This window comes from Garra rufa, chromosome 11 (genome assembly GCF_049309525.1).
Source record: "Garra rufa chromosome 11, GarRuf1.0, whole genome shotgun sequence".
Lineage (NCBI taxonomy): Eukaryota > Metazoa > Chordata > Actinopteri > Cypriniformes > Cyprinidae > Garra > Garra rufa.
Genome location: NC_133371.1, coordinates 46966517 through 46986616, shown reverse-complemented (window position 1 = coordinate 46986616; position 20100 = coordinate 46966517). Strand labels below are relative to the sequence as shown.

Here is a 20100-nt window from a genome sequence, read left to right as displayed (position 1 = left end):
AGTGCAACATCAAGCAGTTTAAGTGCATTTGTGTTCAATTACATTACAGCCGTTTCCAAACAAGGAATGTCATTTAGCCGATAACCACACAGACAAGAAAAAGAGGGGAAAATAGTGCAGATTGAAACTAAATCTTCAATAATACACGGCAAAAAATGCTTTTCTTACTTCGATTTTTTGTCTTGTTTCCAGTCAAAATATCAAAAAGACGAGTAAAAATTATTGTCTTGTTTTCAGAAAAAACAAGTCAAATTTAAGCGAGTTTTTGCTTAGAACAAGCAAAATAATTTGCCACTGGGGTAAGCAAAAATATCTTATTTTAAACAGAAAACAAGGTTATTTTTCTTACCCCATTGGCAGATTGTTTTGCTTGTTTCAAGCGAAAACACACTTAATTTTGACTTGTTTTTTCTGAACTCGCCTAGAAAATCCTTCTTGATTTAAGAATTATTAGATATTTTGGCTGGAAACCAGACAAAAAAAATCTAAGAAAAGCATTTTTTGCAGTGTATCTTCTACTGCACTGCAAAAAATGCTTCTCTTACTTACAAATACAAAATATCTTAATTTTAAATCAGGACAGGAAGGATTTTCTAGACAAGTAAAATTTGTCTTGTTTTCAGAAAAAACAAGTCAAAATTAAGCAAGTTTTTGCTTAGAACAAGCAAAAACGCACTTAATTTTGACTTGTTTTTTCTGAAAACTCGTCTAGAAAATCCTTCTTGATTTAAGAATTATTAGATATTTTGGCTGGAAACCAGACAAACAAAATCTAAGTAATAAAAGCATTTTTTGCGGTGTATCTTCTACTGATCTGCACGTTCAAAAAAAAAAACTCACAATGCTTTTATTATTCTTCCAAATCTACTGAACCTTGGAGATGGAAAATAATTTCAATATAATTTATTTTGATTTGTTATTTGGTCCTAAACAAAACTAAACACATTTCTGTTCTGATCAAGTTTCAAAATATTAGTAAGTATTTCAAATGCAACAAAACAAAGTGCTTTTCGGGTTAATTTTTTGCATAACTCCAGGGAATGCGGGAACATAAACGTGCCTCAGAAATACCTCTAATTACTTCTAATCTGCTGAAAAGTGCAGAAGGAGAAACACTAGAAATCATTCAACCAGCATTAGAACATTTAGACTGTGCAAAAATCAGAGAAAAGGTGAACCCAAAGCTTTCTCGAACCTTCTCCAGGACAAAACAAACAGAACAGGAGCAATATTGAGAAGACGTGAAATGTTTCTTCTAATATTTGGGATCGAAGGGCATGGGGCCCAGCTCTATTTTGACATCTGCGAACTGTCGGTTGGGGTCGCGTCCTGATTGGCTCCATTTCTTGGCTCTGTGAGGGCGAGGACGAGGCTGCTGCTGCTGCTGCTTCCTCTGCTGCCGCTGGCAGTGACGCCACGCCTTGCCCTTTGACCCCGGCCCTTCGAAGGGTCGACTGCAAATTTACAAACAGGACATTTGTTTAGGGTTTGCCACAAAGCCTCATGCGTGGTTGACTCATGCGTGTGTACATGCAGACTCTACTGTTTTTCAGACCTACAGACAGAGAAGCACAGAGACCAATGCGGTTATGGATAAAATAAAATAATTACAGACAACAAGAAATCAGCCATTATACTGGAGATTCTCCTCAGAAACATTACTGACCAATAATAGCCTACACTAGAAAAAATGCTTTTCTTACTTTAATTTTTATTGTCGTTTTCATTTAAAAATTCTTACATCAAGAAGAATTTTCTAGACGAGTTTTTCAGAAAAAAACAAGTCAAAATTAAGTGTGTTTTTGCATGAAACAAGCAAATAATCTGCCAATGGGGTAAGAAAAATAATCTTGTTTTCTGTTTGAAATAAGATTTTTTTTTGCTTACCCCACTGGCAGAATATTTTGCTTGTTCTAAGCAGAAACTCACTTAATATTGATTTTATCAATATTGATGTTGTCAGACAAGCTTTTACATGTTAATATATATCCATATATAACTCTATATGATTTAAGTCGTTTTGAACAGAATTGTAAAGAAATTATCTTTAAAAAAATACAATTAATTTCTTACAGTAGTGAAATTTTCATTTTATAAATATATATATATATATATATATATATATATATATATATATATAGTGTTAATTATCAAAAATCATATAAAAATTTGTATATATAATATTAATTAATTATCAAAAATATAAATATCATACATACATTTATTTATTAGCTTTTTTAATAAATATATAATAAATAAAGCTAAATGCACATTTTAAAAAATGACAAAAGCACAAAAAAATTAATACAATTAAAAAATACAATACATTTACAAACACAAATGAAAAAAAAATTAAAAGAATGAAAAAATATGTAACTGATTTTTTTTTTTTTAGGAAAAAGCAAATCTAAAAGCTAAAACAAAATTTTTTATTTTTTAATCGGCAAATAAATTAAAATAGGTTTACACACACACATAAAATATATAAACAAAAACAAAAATTTTACATTTTTAATTGGCGAGTAAATTAAATAAAATAGTTTATATATATATATATATATATATATATATATATATATATATAAGCTAATAAAGCTAAATAAAAAAACATAAGTGATAAATGAAAAAAAATATTTACAAACACAAATGAAAACAAATGAGAAGAATGAAAATTGAAATTTAGCATTGGCAAGTGAATTAAATAAAATAGGTTTACAAATTACAAAAATGTAACAAATTAATATACATTTATAAAAATATAAGAAAAGGTAAATAAAACTTTTAAAAATAACAAATGCACAACAACATTTCTAAAACTAAAAATAACTAAAAAAATGCACATCAGAATAAAAAATATTTTAAAATATTAATAAATGGGTGAAAATTATTATACATAATATTTATTAAGGTGAAACATTATTCATTACTATAATATTATATAAAAATACTAAAATTAAACTGCTCCCAAATGGACAGTTACAACATTTTAAGAGTACCTACATTTGGCAAACTACAGTTAATTAAGTGTTGATAATTAATTATAAAGATTTTCCATATAAATGTGTTGTAAAAACACTAGAAACACGTTAATAAAATAAGCAGAAATCGTGCATTAATTATGGAAATAAAACAGCCTCAAAATGAGTTTCTCGTGTTAAAACGTCTTACCTCGGCCCAAAGTTTTTTAAATACGTATCTCCAAATATGTGTCGATAGATGTAGTCGTCCAGATCCTCAAACACGTCGTCGCTGAGGCTGTGATATTCGTCTATTTCCTCGAGGTAATCCTCGACCCCGCTGACAAAGTCCGTAAACAGCATCTGGTCGTGAATGAAGACGCCGTTATGGAAGTAATTATCGATAAAGCTCTCCAGCTCCCTCCAGTGGTGAAAATGTCCCACTTCTTTCTGCAAATAGCTCCGCAGGAGCTCATTAAACTCATCAGCTCGAACAGGATCCATCGCCTTATTGAACAAACTCATAGACTCCTGATAGGCGCAATCAAACACCCCTGAGCATCCTTTGGGGGGCGTTTTGTGGCCCGTTTCTTTGTGAGCGCCGGGTTTGCGCGTATTGCGATCGGTGTGAAAGGGATCGGCGGTTGATTTGCGAGGATGCCGGTGAAGAGGTTTCTGCGGCTGCCAGTCTTCGCCACGCTTGTTTCCTTGCTCCTGCTGAAACGTGTGATGCTCTGTTTTGTCGTGAAACCTCTTCTGATGGTTGAAGACATTCGTGGCCGAGTCTTTAAAATGCCTGAATGTCGATTTAACCGAGTCGGAAAACTTGCGCAGGTTTTCCTTAACCGCCTCTTTGGCTTTTTTAATCTGCTCTTTGTGATGGTGCACAAACTCTTTAGTTGAGTTCTTCACAGCGTCAAACGTTTCCTTCACTTTTCCCAGCATCCCATCTTTGGGAATCTTGGTTTTCACGTCTCGGTCGCCTTTCGATCTTTCCTCCTTCGATTCCACGTACAATCGTTCCCAAAGATCGGAGCGCTGCTGCTCGAATTTCAACTTGTTCTCGAGTTCCTGAAGTCGCGACTGGAGTTCTTCGGTCTCGGGATCCGTCTTGCCCTCTTTTCTAATGTCCTCCAGTTCCTCCTTCAGCTTGTGGGTCACCTTGCGCTCCTTATCGAGGTCTTTCCTCAGCACCTGGGCTTCGGCCTTCAGAGCTTCTCTTTGGCTCATGAAGCTGCGCAGTTTTTGCTTCTCCTCTTGTAAGTGGCCCTTCAGTCGCTGGTTTTCGGACTGGATGGAGTCGGCTCCGGCTCCTCTCTCCTCCAGCTCTCGAATCTGTCCACGCAGGTACCTCAGCTCCTCCTGCAGGGCCGACAGAGACGCTTCTTCTCGCTCCAGAGTGACTTTAAGGTGCTGGTTCTCTGTGGTCAGGTCGCTCTGACGAGACTCCATTTCGGTTTTGGTTTGCGTCAGTTGCAGGTATAAATCTTGTCTTTGGGCCTGTGTTTTTAGACAGGAAGTTAATGTGCCAATAAATTAGTTGATTTATGTAGATATCTAAAAGAATATCATGAAAAAACACAATAAAGCAGCATAACATACTGTTTGTGTAAAATTAAAATAACTAGGTGTTGCATTTTTAAGTTGGCATCTGGTTTTGTGTTAAAAGTACAATCAGCAGGGTTAAGTTGACTACAACCATCAAATAAAATAAGAAAATAAACCACATAAAACTAAATTCATAATAGATAACAAAAGCAATAAAACAAAAAAGTTCCTATTTTAATTCATTTTTAGTTCAGTTTTAGTTTTAGTTAATTTAGTATTTTGTTAAACTATATGTTAAAACTAAAACAATAAAAAAACTATTTGTTAATTGCAATAAAATAAACATGAAGTAAAATAAATATTTAAAAAATTTATGTTTTATATTAAAAACAAATGTATTCTCATTTTCATTTAGTTTAACTTGTTCTATAACTAAAACTAAAAAATAAACAAAACATTAGAAATTAAAAACTTAAACTTAAATAAAACTAGTTATAAACAACATTTATAAAAAAAACAACTACAAACTATATAGACATTTTAAAAACAATTATTAAAAATGACAAAAAAAATCACACAACAAAATTACTAAAACGAACAAAAATTCTAATGAAAATTAAAAAATACAAAAAAAAATCATTTTTATTAATTGTTTTTTCTGTTTTAATTATTTATTTTTTAGTTTTAGTTTTTGTAGAACAAGTTAAACTAAACTAAAATGAGGAAAAAAATTAAAGTAGATCTTTTATATTATTTTTTTCTTATTTTTATTTAGTTTTACTTCTTGTACAATAACTAAAATAAAAATAATTTATTAAAACTATCAACATTTAAAAAAGAATTCATAAAAATATTTTTTTTTAAATTTAACAAAAATTTTAAAAATTAAAACATTAAAAACACAAAAATAAAGTTGTAAATTGCATATACAACCTTTTTTATTTTTTAGCTTTTTTATTTGTCATTTGTATTGTTTTTAAATGTCTAGTTATATATAGTTATTTATTTGTTAGCTTTAGTTATTGTAGAATCAGTTGAAGTGATATTTATTTTTAGTTAATGTTTAATTTATTTTAAATAACAAAAAAAGATTTTTATGGTTTTAGTTAACTATAATAACACTGATTTCACATTTGTCATTTTCATTTAGTTTAACAATGTACTAAAATAACTAAAACAAAAACACAAATGAATGAAAATAATAACATAAAATGTTTAAACAACACAAAAACTTTAACATTAAAATAAAAATATAATATGCAACAATTCTAAATATTAAATATATATAAATATTAATATTTAAAACAAAAACTACAATAGTATCTCAGAATAATAGAATAACACTGACAACCAGTAAAAATTGGTGAATTTTGTTGCAGCTATACTTTGTTTTTAGTTTCCCCCCCAAAAAAGAGGTTTTTGAGAGAAACAATAATGCTTTCAGGTTACCTGTAACTCTTCCTGTTTGACTCTGAGATGCTGGTTTTCTTTATTTATCTTATCCATGACGTTCATGAGGGACATCACCATGTCTTGCTTTTCCTCTAGGTCTTCCCTGAGATTCTCAACCACTTCCTAAACGCATGGAGACTGACATGAGAATGACGCCCATGAAAAACTATTATTTTGGATTTTTTATGTTTTTGAAAGAAGTCTCTTCTGATCACCAAGGCTGCATTTATTCAATCAAAAATACAGTGAAAAAAAATTTAATATTATTGTAATGTAAAATAGCAGTTTTCTATGTGATTATCCGTTAAAATGTAATTTATTTCTGTGATCAAAGCTGAATTTTAAGCATCATTACTGTCTCACACGATCCTTCAGAAATCATTCTAATATGCTGCTTGTAACATCTATGTTGAAAACAGTTGTGCTGCTTCATTTTATTATTTTTGAGGTAAATTTGAAATGAAAATCTTTTGTAACATTATAAATGTCATTACTGTCACTTTTGATAAATTTAATGCATCCTTGGTGTATAAAAGTATTAATTTCATCATCAAAAAATCATATATAATACTTGTCTACAGCTACATAAAACTAGTTATAATTTAAAAAAAAGGTTAATAATACATTATAGACATGCGTTAAAAACTGAGCCAGGGATTGTAAATAAAAAAATTAAAAAAGCCCAATAACAACAATACAGCAAAAGTAATTAAATATATTAGTGGAAGAATAAAGTAATTAGTGGAAGCAAAAGTAAGATAAAGGACATTTAATCTCAGCATCTAAAGATGAATCTGATAGGAAATTATTAGCAGGGCAATGAAAGCTGAAACAAAGTTCACCAATAAGAACAACAGGAAAAACCAGAAAACACTGAGAGCTATTTCCAGAAAACCTGAATTGCATGCTCATTGTCTCCTTCTCAGGCATAAAATGAGTGTTTGAATGCAAGTAAGCAAGCGTTTCTATCCATAGTAAAGCTCAGTGAGTGGATTGTGACAGACGGACCTTATTTACAACGTCCAGCTCTCTCTTACACGGCGCTTCCAGCTCATTCACGCGACTCTTTTCCACGATCCTCTGCCTCTCCTGAATCTGTATTGTGCCTGGAAAATACATACATAGATTCTAGTTCAGTAAGGAAAATTAAAAGTTCCACTTTAGAACATTTAATACATTTTAATGCATTTACAATATGCACAAGCATATTATGTGACCTTGGACCACAAAACAAGTCATAAGGTTAAATTTTACAAAACTGAGATGTATACATCATATGAAAGCTCAATAAATAAGCGTTCTATTGATGTATAGTTTGTTAGGATAGGACAATATTTGGCTGAGATACATCTATTTGAAAATCTGGAATCTGAGGGTGCAAATAAATCAAAATACTGAGAAAATCACCTTTAAAGTTGTCCAAATTAAGTTCTTAACAATGCATATTACTAATCAAAAATTACATTTTGATATGTTTACAGTAGGAATTTTACAAAAAATCTTCATGGAACATGATCTTTACTTAATTTCCTAATGATTTTTGACATAAAAGAAAAATCAATAATTTTGACCCATACCATGTATTTTTGGCTATTGCTACAAATATACCCCAGCGACTTAAGACTGGTTTTGTGGTCCAGGGTCACATATAAGCTGCACTTACAGCTTCTTAAATAAATTTAAAAAATAAAGAAATACTTTGAAATGTAAAAGTACATATGAACCCTTAAGGGGAGACACTGGTTTTTCATGCACCTGTCAAGTTTGATATTTTAGGATTATTGGTTTTTCATAAAGTGTTTTTCAGACTAGTGGAAAGAATTTTTTTCTTTTATAGCACTTTATTTATTTTCAATTACAATACATATTTTTAAAGGCTGTTTTCTAAAAAATAAGGGGTTTTTTCCTCCTACACTGAGCCATAAATCTCCACTTCAGTAGCACTTACACACACCAAACTTTACATTTTTATTCTTGTCTAAATCCTGACCAGGGGCGGAGTGGGGCACTAAAATCCACCGGGAAAATTCTGACCGCACCGGCCCACTGGCCCACAAATGTATATTTGTATACATTTGGAGAAAGGAACTATGAATAGTTGGATGAATTTCCCTTTGGAGATCAATAAAGTATCTATCTATCTATATATCTATCTATCTACCTACCTATCTGTCAATCTACCTATCTATCTAATACAACAAGCCATTCAACCACTGGAAAACTACAGCACTTTCAATAATTTTGCAAGGAACTATAGAACTAAGAGCATTCTAGAAAGAGCTTTGTGATTTGTGACCCTGGACCACAAAACCAGTCATAAGGTTAAATTTGACAAAACTGAGATTTATACATCATATGAAAGCTCAATAAATAAGCTTTCTATTGATGTATGGTTTGTTAGGATAGGACAATATTTGACTGAGATACATCTATTTGAAATCAGAAATCTGAGGATGCAAAAAAATCTAAAAGACTGAGAAAATCACCTTTAAAGTTGTCCAAATTAGGTTCTTAACAATGCATATTACAAATCAAAAATTACATTTTGATATGTTTACAGTAGGAATTTTACAAAAAATCTTCATGGAACATGAACTTTACTTAATTTCTTAATGATTTTTGGCATAAAAGAAAAATCAAAAATTTTGACCCATGCAATGTATTTTTGGCTATTGCTACAAATATACCCCAGCGACTTAAGACTGGTTTTGTGGTCCAGGGTCACATTTGATGGAAATTTCAAGCATCATGCAAGGACATGTATCTGGGTATCAGATCCATAACTGATATAAATATTGGTTGGACGTTTAGGGGGGAGTATGTGGGAGTATTTGTCCGGTATTCGCTGTAACGTCAATATATCGTTTTCTGTCTGTTCTAAGTATTTTCAGAATTATGGAGCGACAAAATAAACAAAATATAATATTTTTTGTACAAGAAATGTATGCAAAATAGTGCATATTTCATTAAACAATGCCTCATTTGCATATTAAAATCTAACGTTTTAGAAAACTTGTAATACAAAAAATGTTTGCAATTATAAATGCAATCAATCAACTAAGAAAGTAAGGTGATAACTATTTGTTAATTTTTTTACCCTATTCACCTGCAGTGTTTTGCCTTAAGCAAGGTGCTTTTTAAGAAACTCTTAAGAAAACCTACTTAAGAAGAGCACATGAATAAGACAGACGTGATGTTCCTGCTCACCGTAGAAGTGTCCGAAGCCCATGCTGATGGCGATGAGCAGCGCTAGCAGGATGCATTTGTTCAGGGTGCCGCTGGAGGGACCATGATCCTGCCGAGCAGCGCGGCCGTCCGGATGGATCTCCTCAACAACCTGATATAGAATCACACATGCAGAATATCAGAACATGCACATTTAATGTTGTCACTGAAATCACATGGCGTTTCATCTGCTCACTCTGAGGCGCAAGTAATGTATTATATATGAAAATTATTATATTCAGTGGCTTTTACTTTATTAGTGATACATAGTGCCAGTTTATCAGGAAGTGACGATTTTGTTCTCTTTGACTAGTTGGAAACTATTCCAAGCTAAATTCGTAACTTTGGATGGAAATTGACATGAAATCCAGAAATATCAGAAAAATCCTTCAGCACCCACAAAATCTTTGGTTTTCAAGAATTGCTGTGCATTCAAACCCTTTCCAACAATGACTGTATGATTTTAAGATTCATCTTTTCACACTGAGAACAACTGAGGGACTCATATGCAACTATTAGAGAAGGTTCAAACACTCACTCATGCTCCAGAAGGAAAAACCATGCATTAAGAGCTGGGACATGAAAACTTTTGAACAGAATGGAGATGTGTAGATTTTTCTTATTTTGCCTAAATATTTAACTTATTTCATTCAGTACTGCCCTTCAAAGGCTACAAAAGACACTTGCATGTTTCGCAGAAGACAAAAAAAGTTAAATATACCCTGATCTTCAAATTCCAAAAGTTTTCACCCCCAGCTCTCAATGCATGGTTTTTCCTTCTGAAGCATCAGTGAGTGTTTGAACCTTCTGTAATAGTTTCATATGAGTCCCTCAGTGTGAAAAGATCATTGATCATACAGTCATTGTTGGAAAGGTTTCAAATACAGAAAAATGCTGGAAAACCAAAGAATTTGTGGGACCTAAAGAATTTTTCTGAAGAACAGCGGGCAGTTTAACTGTTCAGGACAAACAAGGGACTCATGAACAACTATCACTAAACAAAAAAACATTCAGGTAACAATGTAGTATTAAGAAATTAAGGGGATGTGAACTTATAAATGAAGTCATTTTTATAAATTCAACTATTATTTTCTATTGTGGACTATATGTAAACATCCTTTATGTGAAATATCTAATTTAGGTCAGTACTAGATAAAAAAATAACATGCATTTTGTACAATCCCTTCGATGAAATAATTAACATTTTGCAGATTCTGAAAATGTATACATACAGTATATGTACTTTTTTTCTATGTCATGATTTAATAACTCATTTGTACTGAGTAAATGCTGAAGTGAGGAGTAGTTTTCATATATAGCACCTCCTCTTGTCTCCTGTGGGGCTCCTGCGTGTCTCCAGGCTCTGAGCCGGTGGTGCTCCTCCTCACTCTGCGTCTCCTCACCACAGGACTAGCTTTGACCTCACCCTCCTCATCTTCACTGCTGCTGTTACTGCCGTCTCGCTGCACAGACTGATCCACCGGGAAAACTAAGTATGGATAAAAACACACACAACCCAGAGGAATTAATACACACATACACATACAAGGTTACCATTGTGAGGTGTGAAATAAATAAACGCATAAACAGCAGCAGATAAATAGACAGACATTATTTAGTTCCATTACCAAGCCATATTCATCACAGGGACCTACCAAAGGACCTGCAATGTAGTTTTTAGCAAAACCTGCACACACACACTTTCTGACAAACAATGAGCAGGATGAACAGTGTTTCCTGTAACGCATTTGTGCACTCTCATAGCAGACACATGCTTGCAAAATACATTTCACACGCCATGATGCAGAGTAGGAAAACAGACCTGTTTTAGCATAACAAGCTAATCGACTAAACCACCACATGACTGCTCCAAAAACACAGCTGCAGAGATAAAGCTTTGTGAATGTCTCCTTTGTACTTTCTGTTATGCTACTGTGTCAGCCTTAAAGAAAATACTTGATAAGGAGGGAGGAAATGATTTAAACATAAGCACTTTCCAAAGTTTGCATGCCTATAACTCAAGAAGTATTGAAGATATATTAACGACTTTGGATCTTAACATACTTTCCTTTTGGTATTTTCATTTTTCAGGCTCTATGGTTCATTTCCAAAGATATTGGGATCTCAAGATGTTTCCAAGAGGAAAACTGTTAAACTGTATACATTTCAATGGTCAAAAACTAACCAAATCAACCAATATTTAGAAAGTTCCCCAACTAAATTTTTATACATAGTGACAAAAGGCAACATATTAAATGTCACAGATGTATATTTACTGAGTAATCCACTGTTTTGTAGAGGATTTGATATTTGGAGACAAAGAGCATGGGGATATAAATGACTATAGAAAGATTTCAGCATAACTATGTTATTTTTTTTACAGAGATTGGTAGGTCTATTAGTAAAAAGGCACTTTTCCAGTTATTTCTTTTTTTTTTTTTCAAAGTTTGCTTGCCTGTAAATAATAAAGTACTAAAGATTTAGACTTTGTGTCTTAACACCTTTTTCTTTGGGTATCTTTATTTTTCAGGCTCTATATGGTTCAATTCCATGGATATTGGGATCTCAGAATGGTTCCAAAAGTAAACTGTTAAACTGTACACATAAAAAAAAAGTGAAAATTCAGAGTCACATTGGGATCCCCATATATCTGGTAGAGAACCATTCAGTGTCTCAAAAATGAAGATTACAAAAGAAAGGTTTATTAAGAAACAAAATCTAAAAGGATATTAAGATATCTTTAATACTTATTGAGTAACAGCCATGCAAAGTTTGGAAACAAAGTTATTTTTGGCACTCAGAACTGCTTGTTCTATGCAATAATTTTGATAGAGGAAAACAAGATACATTTTTTAGCGTCAACATTATTTGTTCTTCAGACATTCCTCTTTACAGCTTAACAAATTACTCCTTGAGCCATACTGAAATCTCTATATTAGGCATTTACAGCCTCATAATTAGGAGATCAAAACAAAAAAATAGTTTAGAACTAACATAATAAAGGATATTTAGATATTGTTAATATTTCTTGAGTTACAGGCATGTGAACAAAAACACAAGACATGTCTTTTTCCCATTCCAAAATTTGCATGCCAGAGACTCAAGAAGTATTAAAGATTTACACTTTGGGTCTTAACATACCTTTCTTTTGGTATCTTCATTTTTCAGGCTCTATATTGTTTAATGCCAGAGATACTGGCATCTCAAGATGGTTCCAAGAGTAAAATGTTAAACTGTACTCATTTTCAATGGTCAAAAACTAATAAAAAAAATTGATAAAATGCAACAATTTGTACTTCTGAGTCACATTGGGATCCCCATATATCTAGGATTGAACCATTCAGGGCATTAAAAAGTAAGATTTCAGAAGAAAAGTCGATTAAGAAACAAAATCTAAAAGAATATTAAGAGTTACAGGCATGCAAATTTTGGAAAAAGGTTATTTTTGGCACTCAGACGGGTATGTTCTATGCAAGAATTATGATAACAAGGGAAACAAGATACATTTCTAGTTTCAGATATTCCTCTTTAAAAGAAATAAAAAACTTTTGCTTTATGCAAAGGTGACTCAAATTTGATCGTTGACCACTTAATTTACTCCTTGAGCCATACTGAAATCCCTGTATCTCTGGAAATGAAGCATATAGGGCCTTAGAAAATTGGATATCAAAAGAAAGGTTTTTTAAGAACTAACATAGTTCTTACTAACATAAAAAGAATATGTTATATATCTTTAATATTGTTATTGAGTTACAGGCATGGAAACAAAAACACAAGACGTGCTTGTGTCTCTATGGGGGTAAAATTCATCAACTTAGACTTTCAAGTCACATTGGGATCCCCATATATGTGGTAGTGGACCATATAGGTCCTCAAAAATTAAGATTACAAAAGAAAAGTTTATTAAAAACCAAAATCTAAAATGATATTAAGATATCTTTAATACTTCTTGAATTACAGAGATGCAAACTTTGGGAAAAGGTTATTTTTCGCATGTTCTTTGCAGTAATTTTGATAGAGGGAAACAAGATACATTTCTAGTGTCAACATTATTTGTTCTTCAGAATTTTTGTTGACTAAAATTGTGTACAATTTAACAACTGCATCCTGGAGCCATACTGAAATCCCTATGTCTATGGAAATGAAGCATTTAGGGTCTTAAAAATTAAGATATCAAAAGAAAGGCTTATTTAATATATATATATATATATATATATATAAAAGCATATTTAAATATCTTTAATATTTCTTAAGCTACAGGCATGCAAACAAATACACAAGTGATGTTTTTTTTCCATTTTTTAACTGAGCTTACACAGAACGACCAAAAACTAATTAGCTCGCAGTTTAGTCGAGATGTGATTTACGACACATTTGGCAGTGCGTCGAAATGTAGGTCAAACAAACACACTAATGTGGCTTTTTCACACACTTTACACGTGTTATTTACTCTCACAGCCATTGGCTGGGCGTTTCATCAGCCAGGTTAATGTGGCAGAACCTATTTTTGCCACATAACTCACAAACACGCTAGCGGTCCTCAGAGCATTATCACCATGCTGATCACAACATGCTCACACTCCCATGTCAGGGCACCTGAGAGAGAGAGAGAGCTGTGCAGATGGCTGCCATATTCCCACAGCGTCCTGGAAAATCCCCATCCGCTCCAACACCAGTCTGCTGAGCTCCGGGAAAGAAACGAACATGTCTTTTGTCTTACAAGGGGAAATGTCATGAAAACTGATAAAACTTGTGGGGCATGTTCAACTGAACTGAAACTGAAATTAAATTTTTGAATTATTTAGAACCTTAAGGACATCTAGCAGCATGACATATTTTTATTAAAATTAAGCATTGCATTATTATTATTATTATCATTATTATTAAGCTTTATAAGTAGAAATGCATGGAAGCTTATTTTTGCCATGCAATTAAAAAATAAAAAAGGTAATTACAATTTTTTTTCTCATAATTCAGACTTCATGAAAATCGTGAGATATAAACACAAATTGGAAAAAAATTTGAATTGTTAAATATAATTGCGATTAGTTATAGTTATAAATGAGTGCAAGTGCAAATTGTGAGAAAAACTTTTGCAATAAGTCTACATTGAGCTAAAAACTCGCAATTACCTAACCTGTTTTTATTTTTATTTAGTGATTGGAATAATCTTCCAAAGACATCAGAGTTTCCTTATGCAAAAATGTTAACACTTACATTTCAGTATTACAATGTAATTTCTGAAATATGACCCAAATATTTCTTTGTGAGATGAATCCATAAGAACTCCAACACACCGGAAATTTTTGGGCATATTTATAGGAAATCCTGAAACTTTCCTACCAGGGCACCACCCTTTTTAAACTGTTTGGGAATTTACCCAATATTTTCTGGCTAATTGCTAATGGCAGATGGGTGACAGATGTCATAGGTCTTATACACTACCAGTCAAAAGTTTTTGAACAGTAAGATTTTTATTTTTTTAAAAGAAGTCACCTCTGCTCACCAAGCCTGCATTTATTTGAGCAAAACAGTTATATTTTGAAATATTTTTACTATTTATTTACAGTTTTTAAATAGAAAAAATATTTAAAATTTTTACTGTTTTTGCTGTACTTTGAATCAAATAAATGCAGGCCTGGTGAGCAGAAGAGACTTCTTTAAAAAAAACATTTTGACTGGTAGTGCACGTATAAAAAAATACACATTTGTTGTGTAAGTGATGCATATTTGATCTTTCTCAATTTTTTTTGCAGAAAATTGTGATATTTGATTTGCACAAATAGTTATTATATATATCATTAATTATTACAGTTATTATTATTATTAAATGCTAAAAAAATAAGAAAATATATATTTAAAAAATAACATAAAAATATATAAAACTAAAAATATTCATATTCAATTCAGCCCTTTTTAGAGCGAACTATTCTTTTGCATGTTCCTTTAAATGCTAATGAGCTCTGCTAGCCCCCCCCTCTCTGCCGTGGGATGATGAGCCGTAATGTTTACTTTAGCCTTATTTAGCTGCGTTTAGATGCAAAACTTGCTACCTAGCACATTGTTGAGAAAGGCCATTTGCAAAGATGCATAAAAAACCCTTATACTCACTTCTACTGTGGGTGAAGCTGTATCAGGAATGATTAGCACAAACATAGACGCATATGTAGATCGGTATGAGCGCTTTTCTTTAAAAAAACGAAAGTAACGTTAATCCTCTGCGTCTTCAGCGGCTCAGATGTCAGGAGTTAATGACTACTGCCATGTTCATTATTACATCCAACAACAGAACACCTCAATCGCTCGATTAGAGTCTTCCTCTGCACCTGAGTCACACAATGGCAATCAGAGTCAGCTCAGTGAGGGCGGGTCTAAGGTAAGGCGCTCATGTCAATCAACCATCATGGGAGTGGCGAAAAAGGCTGAGAATGACCTGATTTTAAAAAGGGGATATTACTTTTAAAGATTTTATCATTGTAGGGTGGTTGTTTAAAATCTGCCAACACACATTAATGTTCAAACAACATGTAAAAGTGAGTTTTGTATCCGATAACCCCTTTAAGGCCGCGATCACACCGAACGCGTCTTTTAGTTCTAAAAACGCGAGGCGCACAGCACTGCCTTTTTTGGTGACTTTTAATAAAAGAGCAGTTTGCTGCGTTTTTTTTTATGTTGCTAAGCAACGACCAAAACAGCTGTCCTGTCAGTCAAATCAAAGGATTATAGCACGAGTGCTCTAAAATCTTAGATTTTTGCTGTTAATTAAACTGTCATATTAGCAGAAACCCTAAATAATACAGCTCCGGGTTACCCACGACAGACACCAAAGGTTTCTCCTCTAATTCTTGCAGTCTCCGGACTTTTTAAGCAACGGTAAACTTTCGTCACCACAACAGAAGGACAATGGAAAAGAACGCGAATGACGTTGGACGTTTTTCCGCTCAGAGTTGATTTTTTTTTCAACTTCAGGCGCTCAGAGCACTCCTGCAAAAACGCGAGGCGCAGCAGGCGGCGAAAACGCGAGGCGCCTGGGGCGCATAAACAGCGCGCAGAACGCTCACTGCCAACAGAAAACCATTCAAAAGAGGCGCCTCCAACTGCAAAAACGCGTTCGGTGTGATCGCGGCCTAAAGGTGCCATAGAATGCACTGATACAATATTTTAAATTGTTCTCTGATATCTACATAGAAGGTATATGGCATAGGAAAGGGAAAAAATTCTCCAGAAACAGGTTTACAGGTCCATTTACAACCCTAGGATTTGCCCCTAGAATGAAAAGCTCTGTTATTGCCTTATTTGGAAGGTCGGTGAATATTAATGATGAGCTCTGCTCTGATTGGCTGTTTCACAGAGCTGCTCATCTCAATAGCTGGCACATGGATGAAATATATATTTAATTACGAAGCTCTAGCCACTTTTAATATGCGGTTTGTTGAATCTGCCGTTTTGAATCAGCAACATTTTACTCTCACTATTGTGATCGCATGTGCTCTGTGTAGTTCTACTGCAGAGACAAGTACTTACTACACAAGTTCAGATGCTTGTCAATGATGCTCAGGATCTGTAAATCATTCGCCATCATCAGCGCAGTCATCTCTCCGTTTATGTGGTAAGTGAAATCTTATGTACTGTAATGTAACAGGCTAGCGCTAGCATTAAGCTAACCATGTCCCTTCAGTGGCTTGCCTTATTTTACTGATGTACTGACGTTACTGATGATTGGGCGATGCAAATGTTAGAGGTGTAACTATTAACAATCGTGACTATTGCGTAACAGTCGGTGTTATGTTGGATATGACCTATTTTAAGTAGTCTTTTGCAAACACCAGATTTATATAAGAAGGAGGAAATGATGGTGTTGGAGGAAGGAGGAAATGATGGTATGTCATGTCCATATACTGAAGTGATATTATTTAACTATGCCAAGGTAAATACAGTTTTCCATTCTATGGCACCTTTAAGAAAAACTCACTGCTAATTACGGCATTGCAGAGGTGTTCATATGGATGTAAACACAAACAATGTTTTCCACTCACTCGTCTCTGACTCTCTAAAGGTGTACTGGCTGCTCGACGAGCTTCCGAGATCGAACTCCTCGCTTCTGGCTTTCTCCACCTCCTTAGCAACAGGCTCCGCCCACGTGACAATCTCCGGCTCCCGAGAGTCCGCCAAGGTGATAATGTCAGAGTTCTCACTGGAGGAACAAAGGATTACGTGTTCTTCTCCACCCGCCTGCAAGAACACATAAATGCCACTTCTTTAAGCCAGATTACAGGAGAATTCACATGCCAGGAGGTCATTTTCAGGCTTAATCGCACCTCTCGGGCTGGCTCCGCCTCCAATGCCGCCGCTGCCACCGCCTCCTCTCTCAGTGTGAGGTCTAGTGAAGACTCTCCCAAACTCTCCTCACCCTGCTTGGCTGAAAAAACAAGCTTGAATATTTCAAACTTGTTTGACCGCTCCTGGATTTACAAGTGTTATTCCATCCTTTGCATTTTTGCTTTTGTGTGGTGACATGCATGATTAACCGTACAATAATTCTGCATTCTACATGAGCTGTAATTATTAAATTCATGTCACAAAACCTGACCTCTTAATCAGCATAAATAGTTTTGTGTTTATTCTTTTTAAATGACACAAAGCGTGACATCCTTACCATCAGGTACGTCTAGAACTTGGCTAACCGCTCCATCCTCACACTCTCCGGCGGTATCCAGCCCTAGCGTCTCAATATCCGAACCCTGTAAAACACACACATACAGTTAATATGGCCTAATTTTAGAAATGTTAAGCTTTTGAAAGTAAGTATTTGCTTAAGAAACATTGTAAATAGCAGCTTTACCCATTTACTGAGTGTGGAATAAAAAACAACAGCAGTGATATATATATATATATATATATATATATATATATATTTTTTTTTTTTTTATTACAAAATTTAAATGTAACATTTAAATTTTCATATAACCTAACCTAAAAAGAACATACTCATAATATGACTATCATTCAATCAAAAGTGTGGAAATGTGCTTTACTATCATAAAAATAAGGCCAAATTGCAAAAAAAAACAAAAAAAAATCACAACACAACAAAAAAAGAGGTCCTAAAATAGGCTTAATTAAAAAAAAAAATTACAATAAAAAATTTACAATAAGCATGGGTCATATAACCTTACATAAAAAGAACTTACTCATAATATGACTACCATTCAATCAAAATTATGAAAATGTGCTTTACTGTCATGGAAATAATGCCAAATTGCAAAAAAAATCACAATACAAAAAGAGGTCCTAAATTTTTTTGTATGCAAAGGATAACTTATTATTTCTACTTTTAGATTTAAGAGTAAAATCCTGACCTAGATGTGGTCTGCACCCAGTAAAGGATCATGAAGGAATAACTCACAAGAAGCATTTATCAGATTATAGGTGAACCCCATGGGTAACGATCCAAGTAATAAAACATGAATCACCTCATTACTAATGACTGTCCATCCACAGGACGACTCCGTGTCACTGGAGCTGTCGGACATCTCTCAAGCAGCTACAGGATAAAAATAACCACAACAGAAACATGGGCTGTTATTTACAGAGCGAAATAAAAACACACATTTGGTTATGCAAACGGCATTATTTCAAGTCTCATCTTAAGTTGTTGTCCTAATGACATCCACCTGATTCTGAAAGCTCATTTATGGGATAGAAATGTCAGGTTGACCCTGTTACTAGTAAATGATTATTCGGCATTTGGAGAAGCTGTGCAAATGGAGGTCTCCATAAACAAGCAGAACTACAGACACAAATAACAAAACTTTTAATTTAGATCTGACAGTAATGCTGAAATCTGATGCATTCTGGTTTTAACCACATGCAAAACTGTGTTTAAACCTATAAAACATTGCATTGCAATATGCAAGAGTTCATGAAAAGTCTGTAACAGCGTGCAGGTTTGGAAAGCCATGAGGGCTAGCAAATAATGTTTGATATTTCATTTCAGAGCTTAAAACCACAGATCTAAGTCAAAACTATCATCTGGTTGTTTCACTGGTTTGTTTTTCAGGAAGAGCTAGCAAAAATAACACACTCTGGTTTGTTAACCATCCAAAAAAGCAGAAGAACAGAGCCATTACACACACATATCAACCAAACAAAACCACTGAACACGGAAACGCTTCAACAGATCTGAATGAGTGCAAAAGCATCAGATTCACTACATTTAGGTGCTTTTTTAGTGTTTAGTGTTTTAGTATCCATGGAAATTAGTAAAATAAATAATTATATAAATTAATTTAAAAAAATTATTAAATTTGATTAAAATAAAATAAAATAAAACAAAATTTGACCTAAGTTAATTTAAATAAATAAATAAATAAATGGCTAAAAATAAAATAAATAAAATGTAAAATAAGTAAATAGTACATCTACCAGTACAGTATTATAGTGAGAAAAAAAACATGCAATGTATTGATGTAACATAACAAAACCAAAATTTTTAAATGAATAAAACTTATTTATAGTATATAATAAGTGACCCTGGAACAAAAACCAGTCATAAGGGTCATTTTTTTTTAATTGAGCTAAATACATCACCTAAAAAGATTAATAAATAAGATTTCTATTGATGTATGCATTAGGATAGAACAATAAATGGCCGAAATACAACTATTTTGAAAATCTGGAATCTGAGGGTGCAAAAAATAGTTGAAGTTTGAAATTGTCCAAACGAACTTCTTAGCAATGCATATTACTAATCTAAAATTAAGTTGTGATTTTATTTACAGTATAAAATTTACAAAATATCTTCATGGAACATCATCTTTACTTAATATCCCAGTGATTTTTTGCATTACAAAAAAAAATAATATATATATTATTTTTTTTTTCTTCATCTTCTTTTGGCTATTGCTATAAATACTTC

General features: G+C 33.2%; 2 protein-coding genes across 5 annotated transcripts in view; both read right to left on the bottom strand.

Annotated features, from left to right (window-relative positions):
• Positions 1-212: 212 nt before the first annotated feature.
• Positions 213-18728, bottom strand: ccpg1 (cell cycle progression 1). Of its 4 annotated transcripts, none has more exons than XM_073850476.1 (11): positions 18656-18728; positions 17839-17923; positions 17501-17601; positions 17219-17414; positions 13779-13862; positions 10505-10671; positions 9165-9294; positions 6966-7063; positions 5955-6080; positions 3169-4457; positions 213-1454 (listed from the first exon to the last, which is right to left on the bottom strand). In XM_073850476.1, the coding sequence occupies exons 1-11, from the start codon at positions 18713-18715 to the stop codon at positions 1256-1258; spliced, it is 2535 nt and encodes an 844-aa protein (XP_073706577.1). In that variant the 5' UTR covers positions 18716-18728; the 3' UTR covers positions 213-1255. The 4 variants fall into 4 exon arrangements, with proteins under 4 accessions (XP_073706577.1, XP_073706579.1, XP_073706578.1 ...); XM_073850479.1 differs by having other exon boundaries at positions 1317-1555; XM_073850478.1 differs by lacking the exon at positions 5955-6080.
• A 190-nt stretch (positions 18729-18918) lies between these two features.
• The window catches only part of LOC141345395 (uncharacterized), a 27156-nt gene continuing 25974 nt past the window's right edge, over positions 18919-20100 (bottom strand). Inside the window, exon 10 of the mRNA XM_073850248.1 lies at positions 18919-18972. Coding sequence (XP_073706349.1) covers positions 18919-18972 — 54 coding nt within the window. The remainder of the gene's footprint in view (positions 18973-20100) is intronic.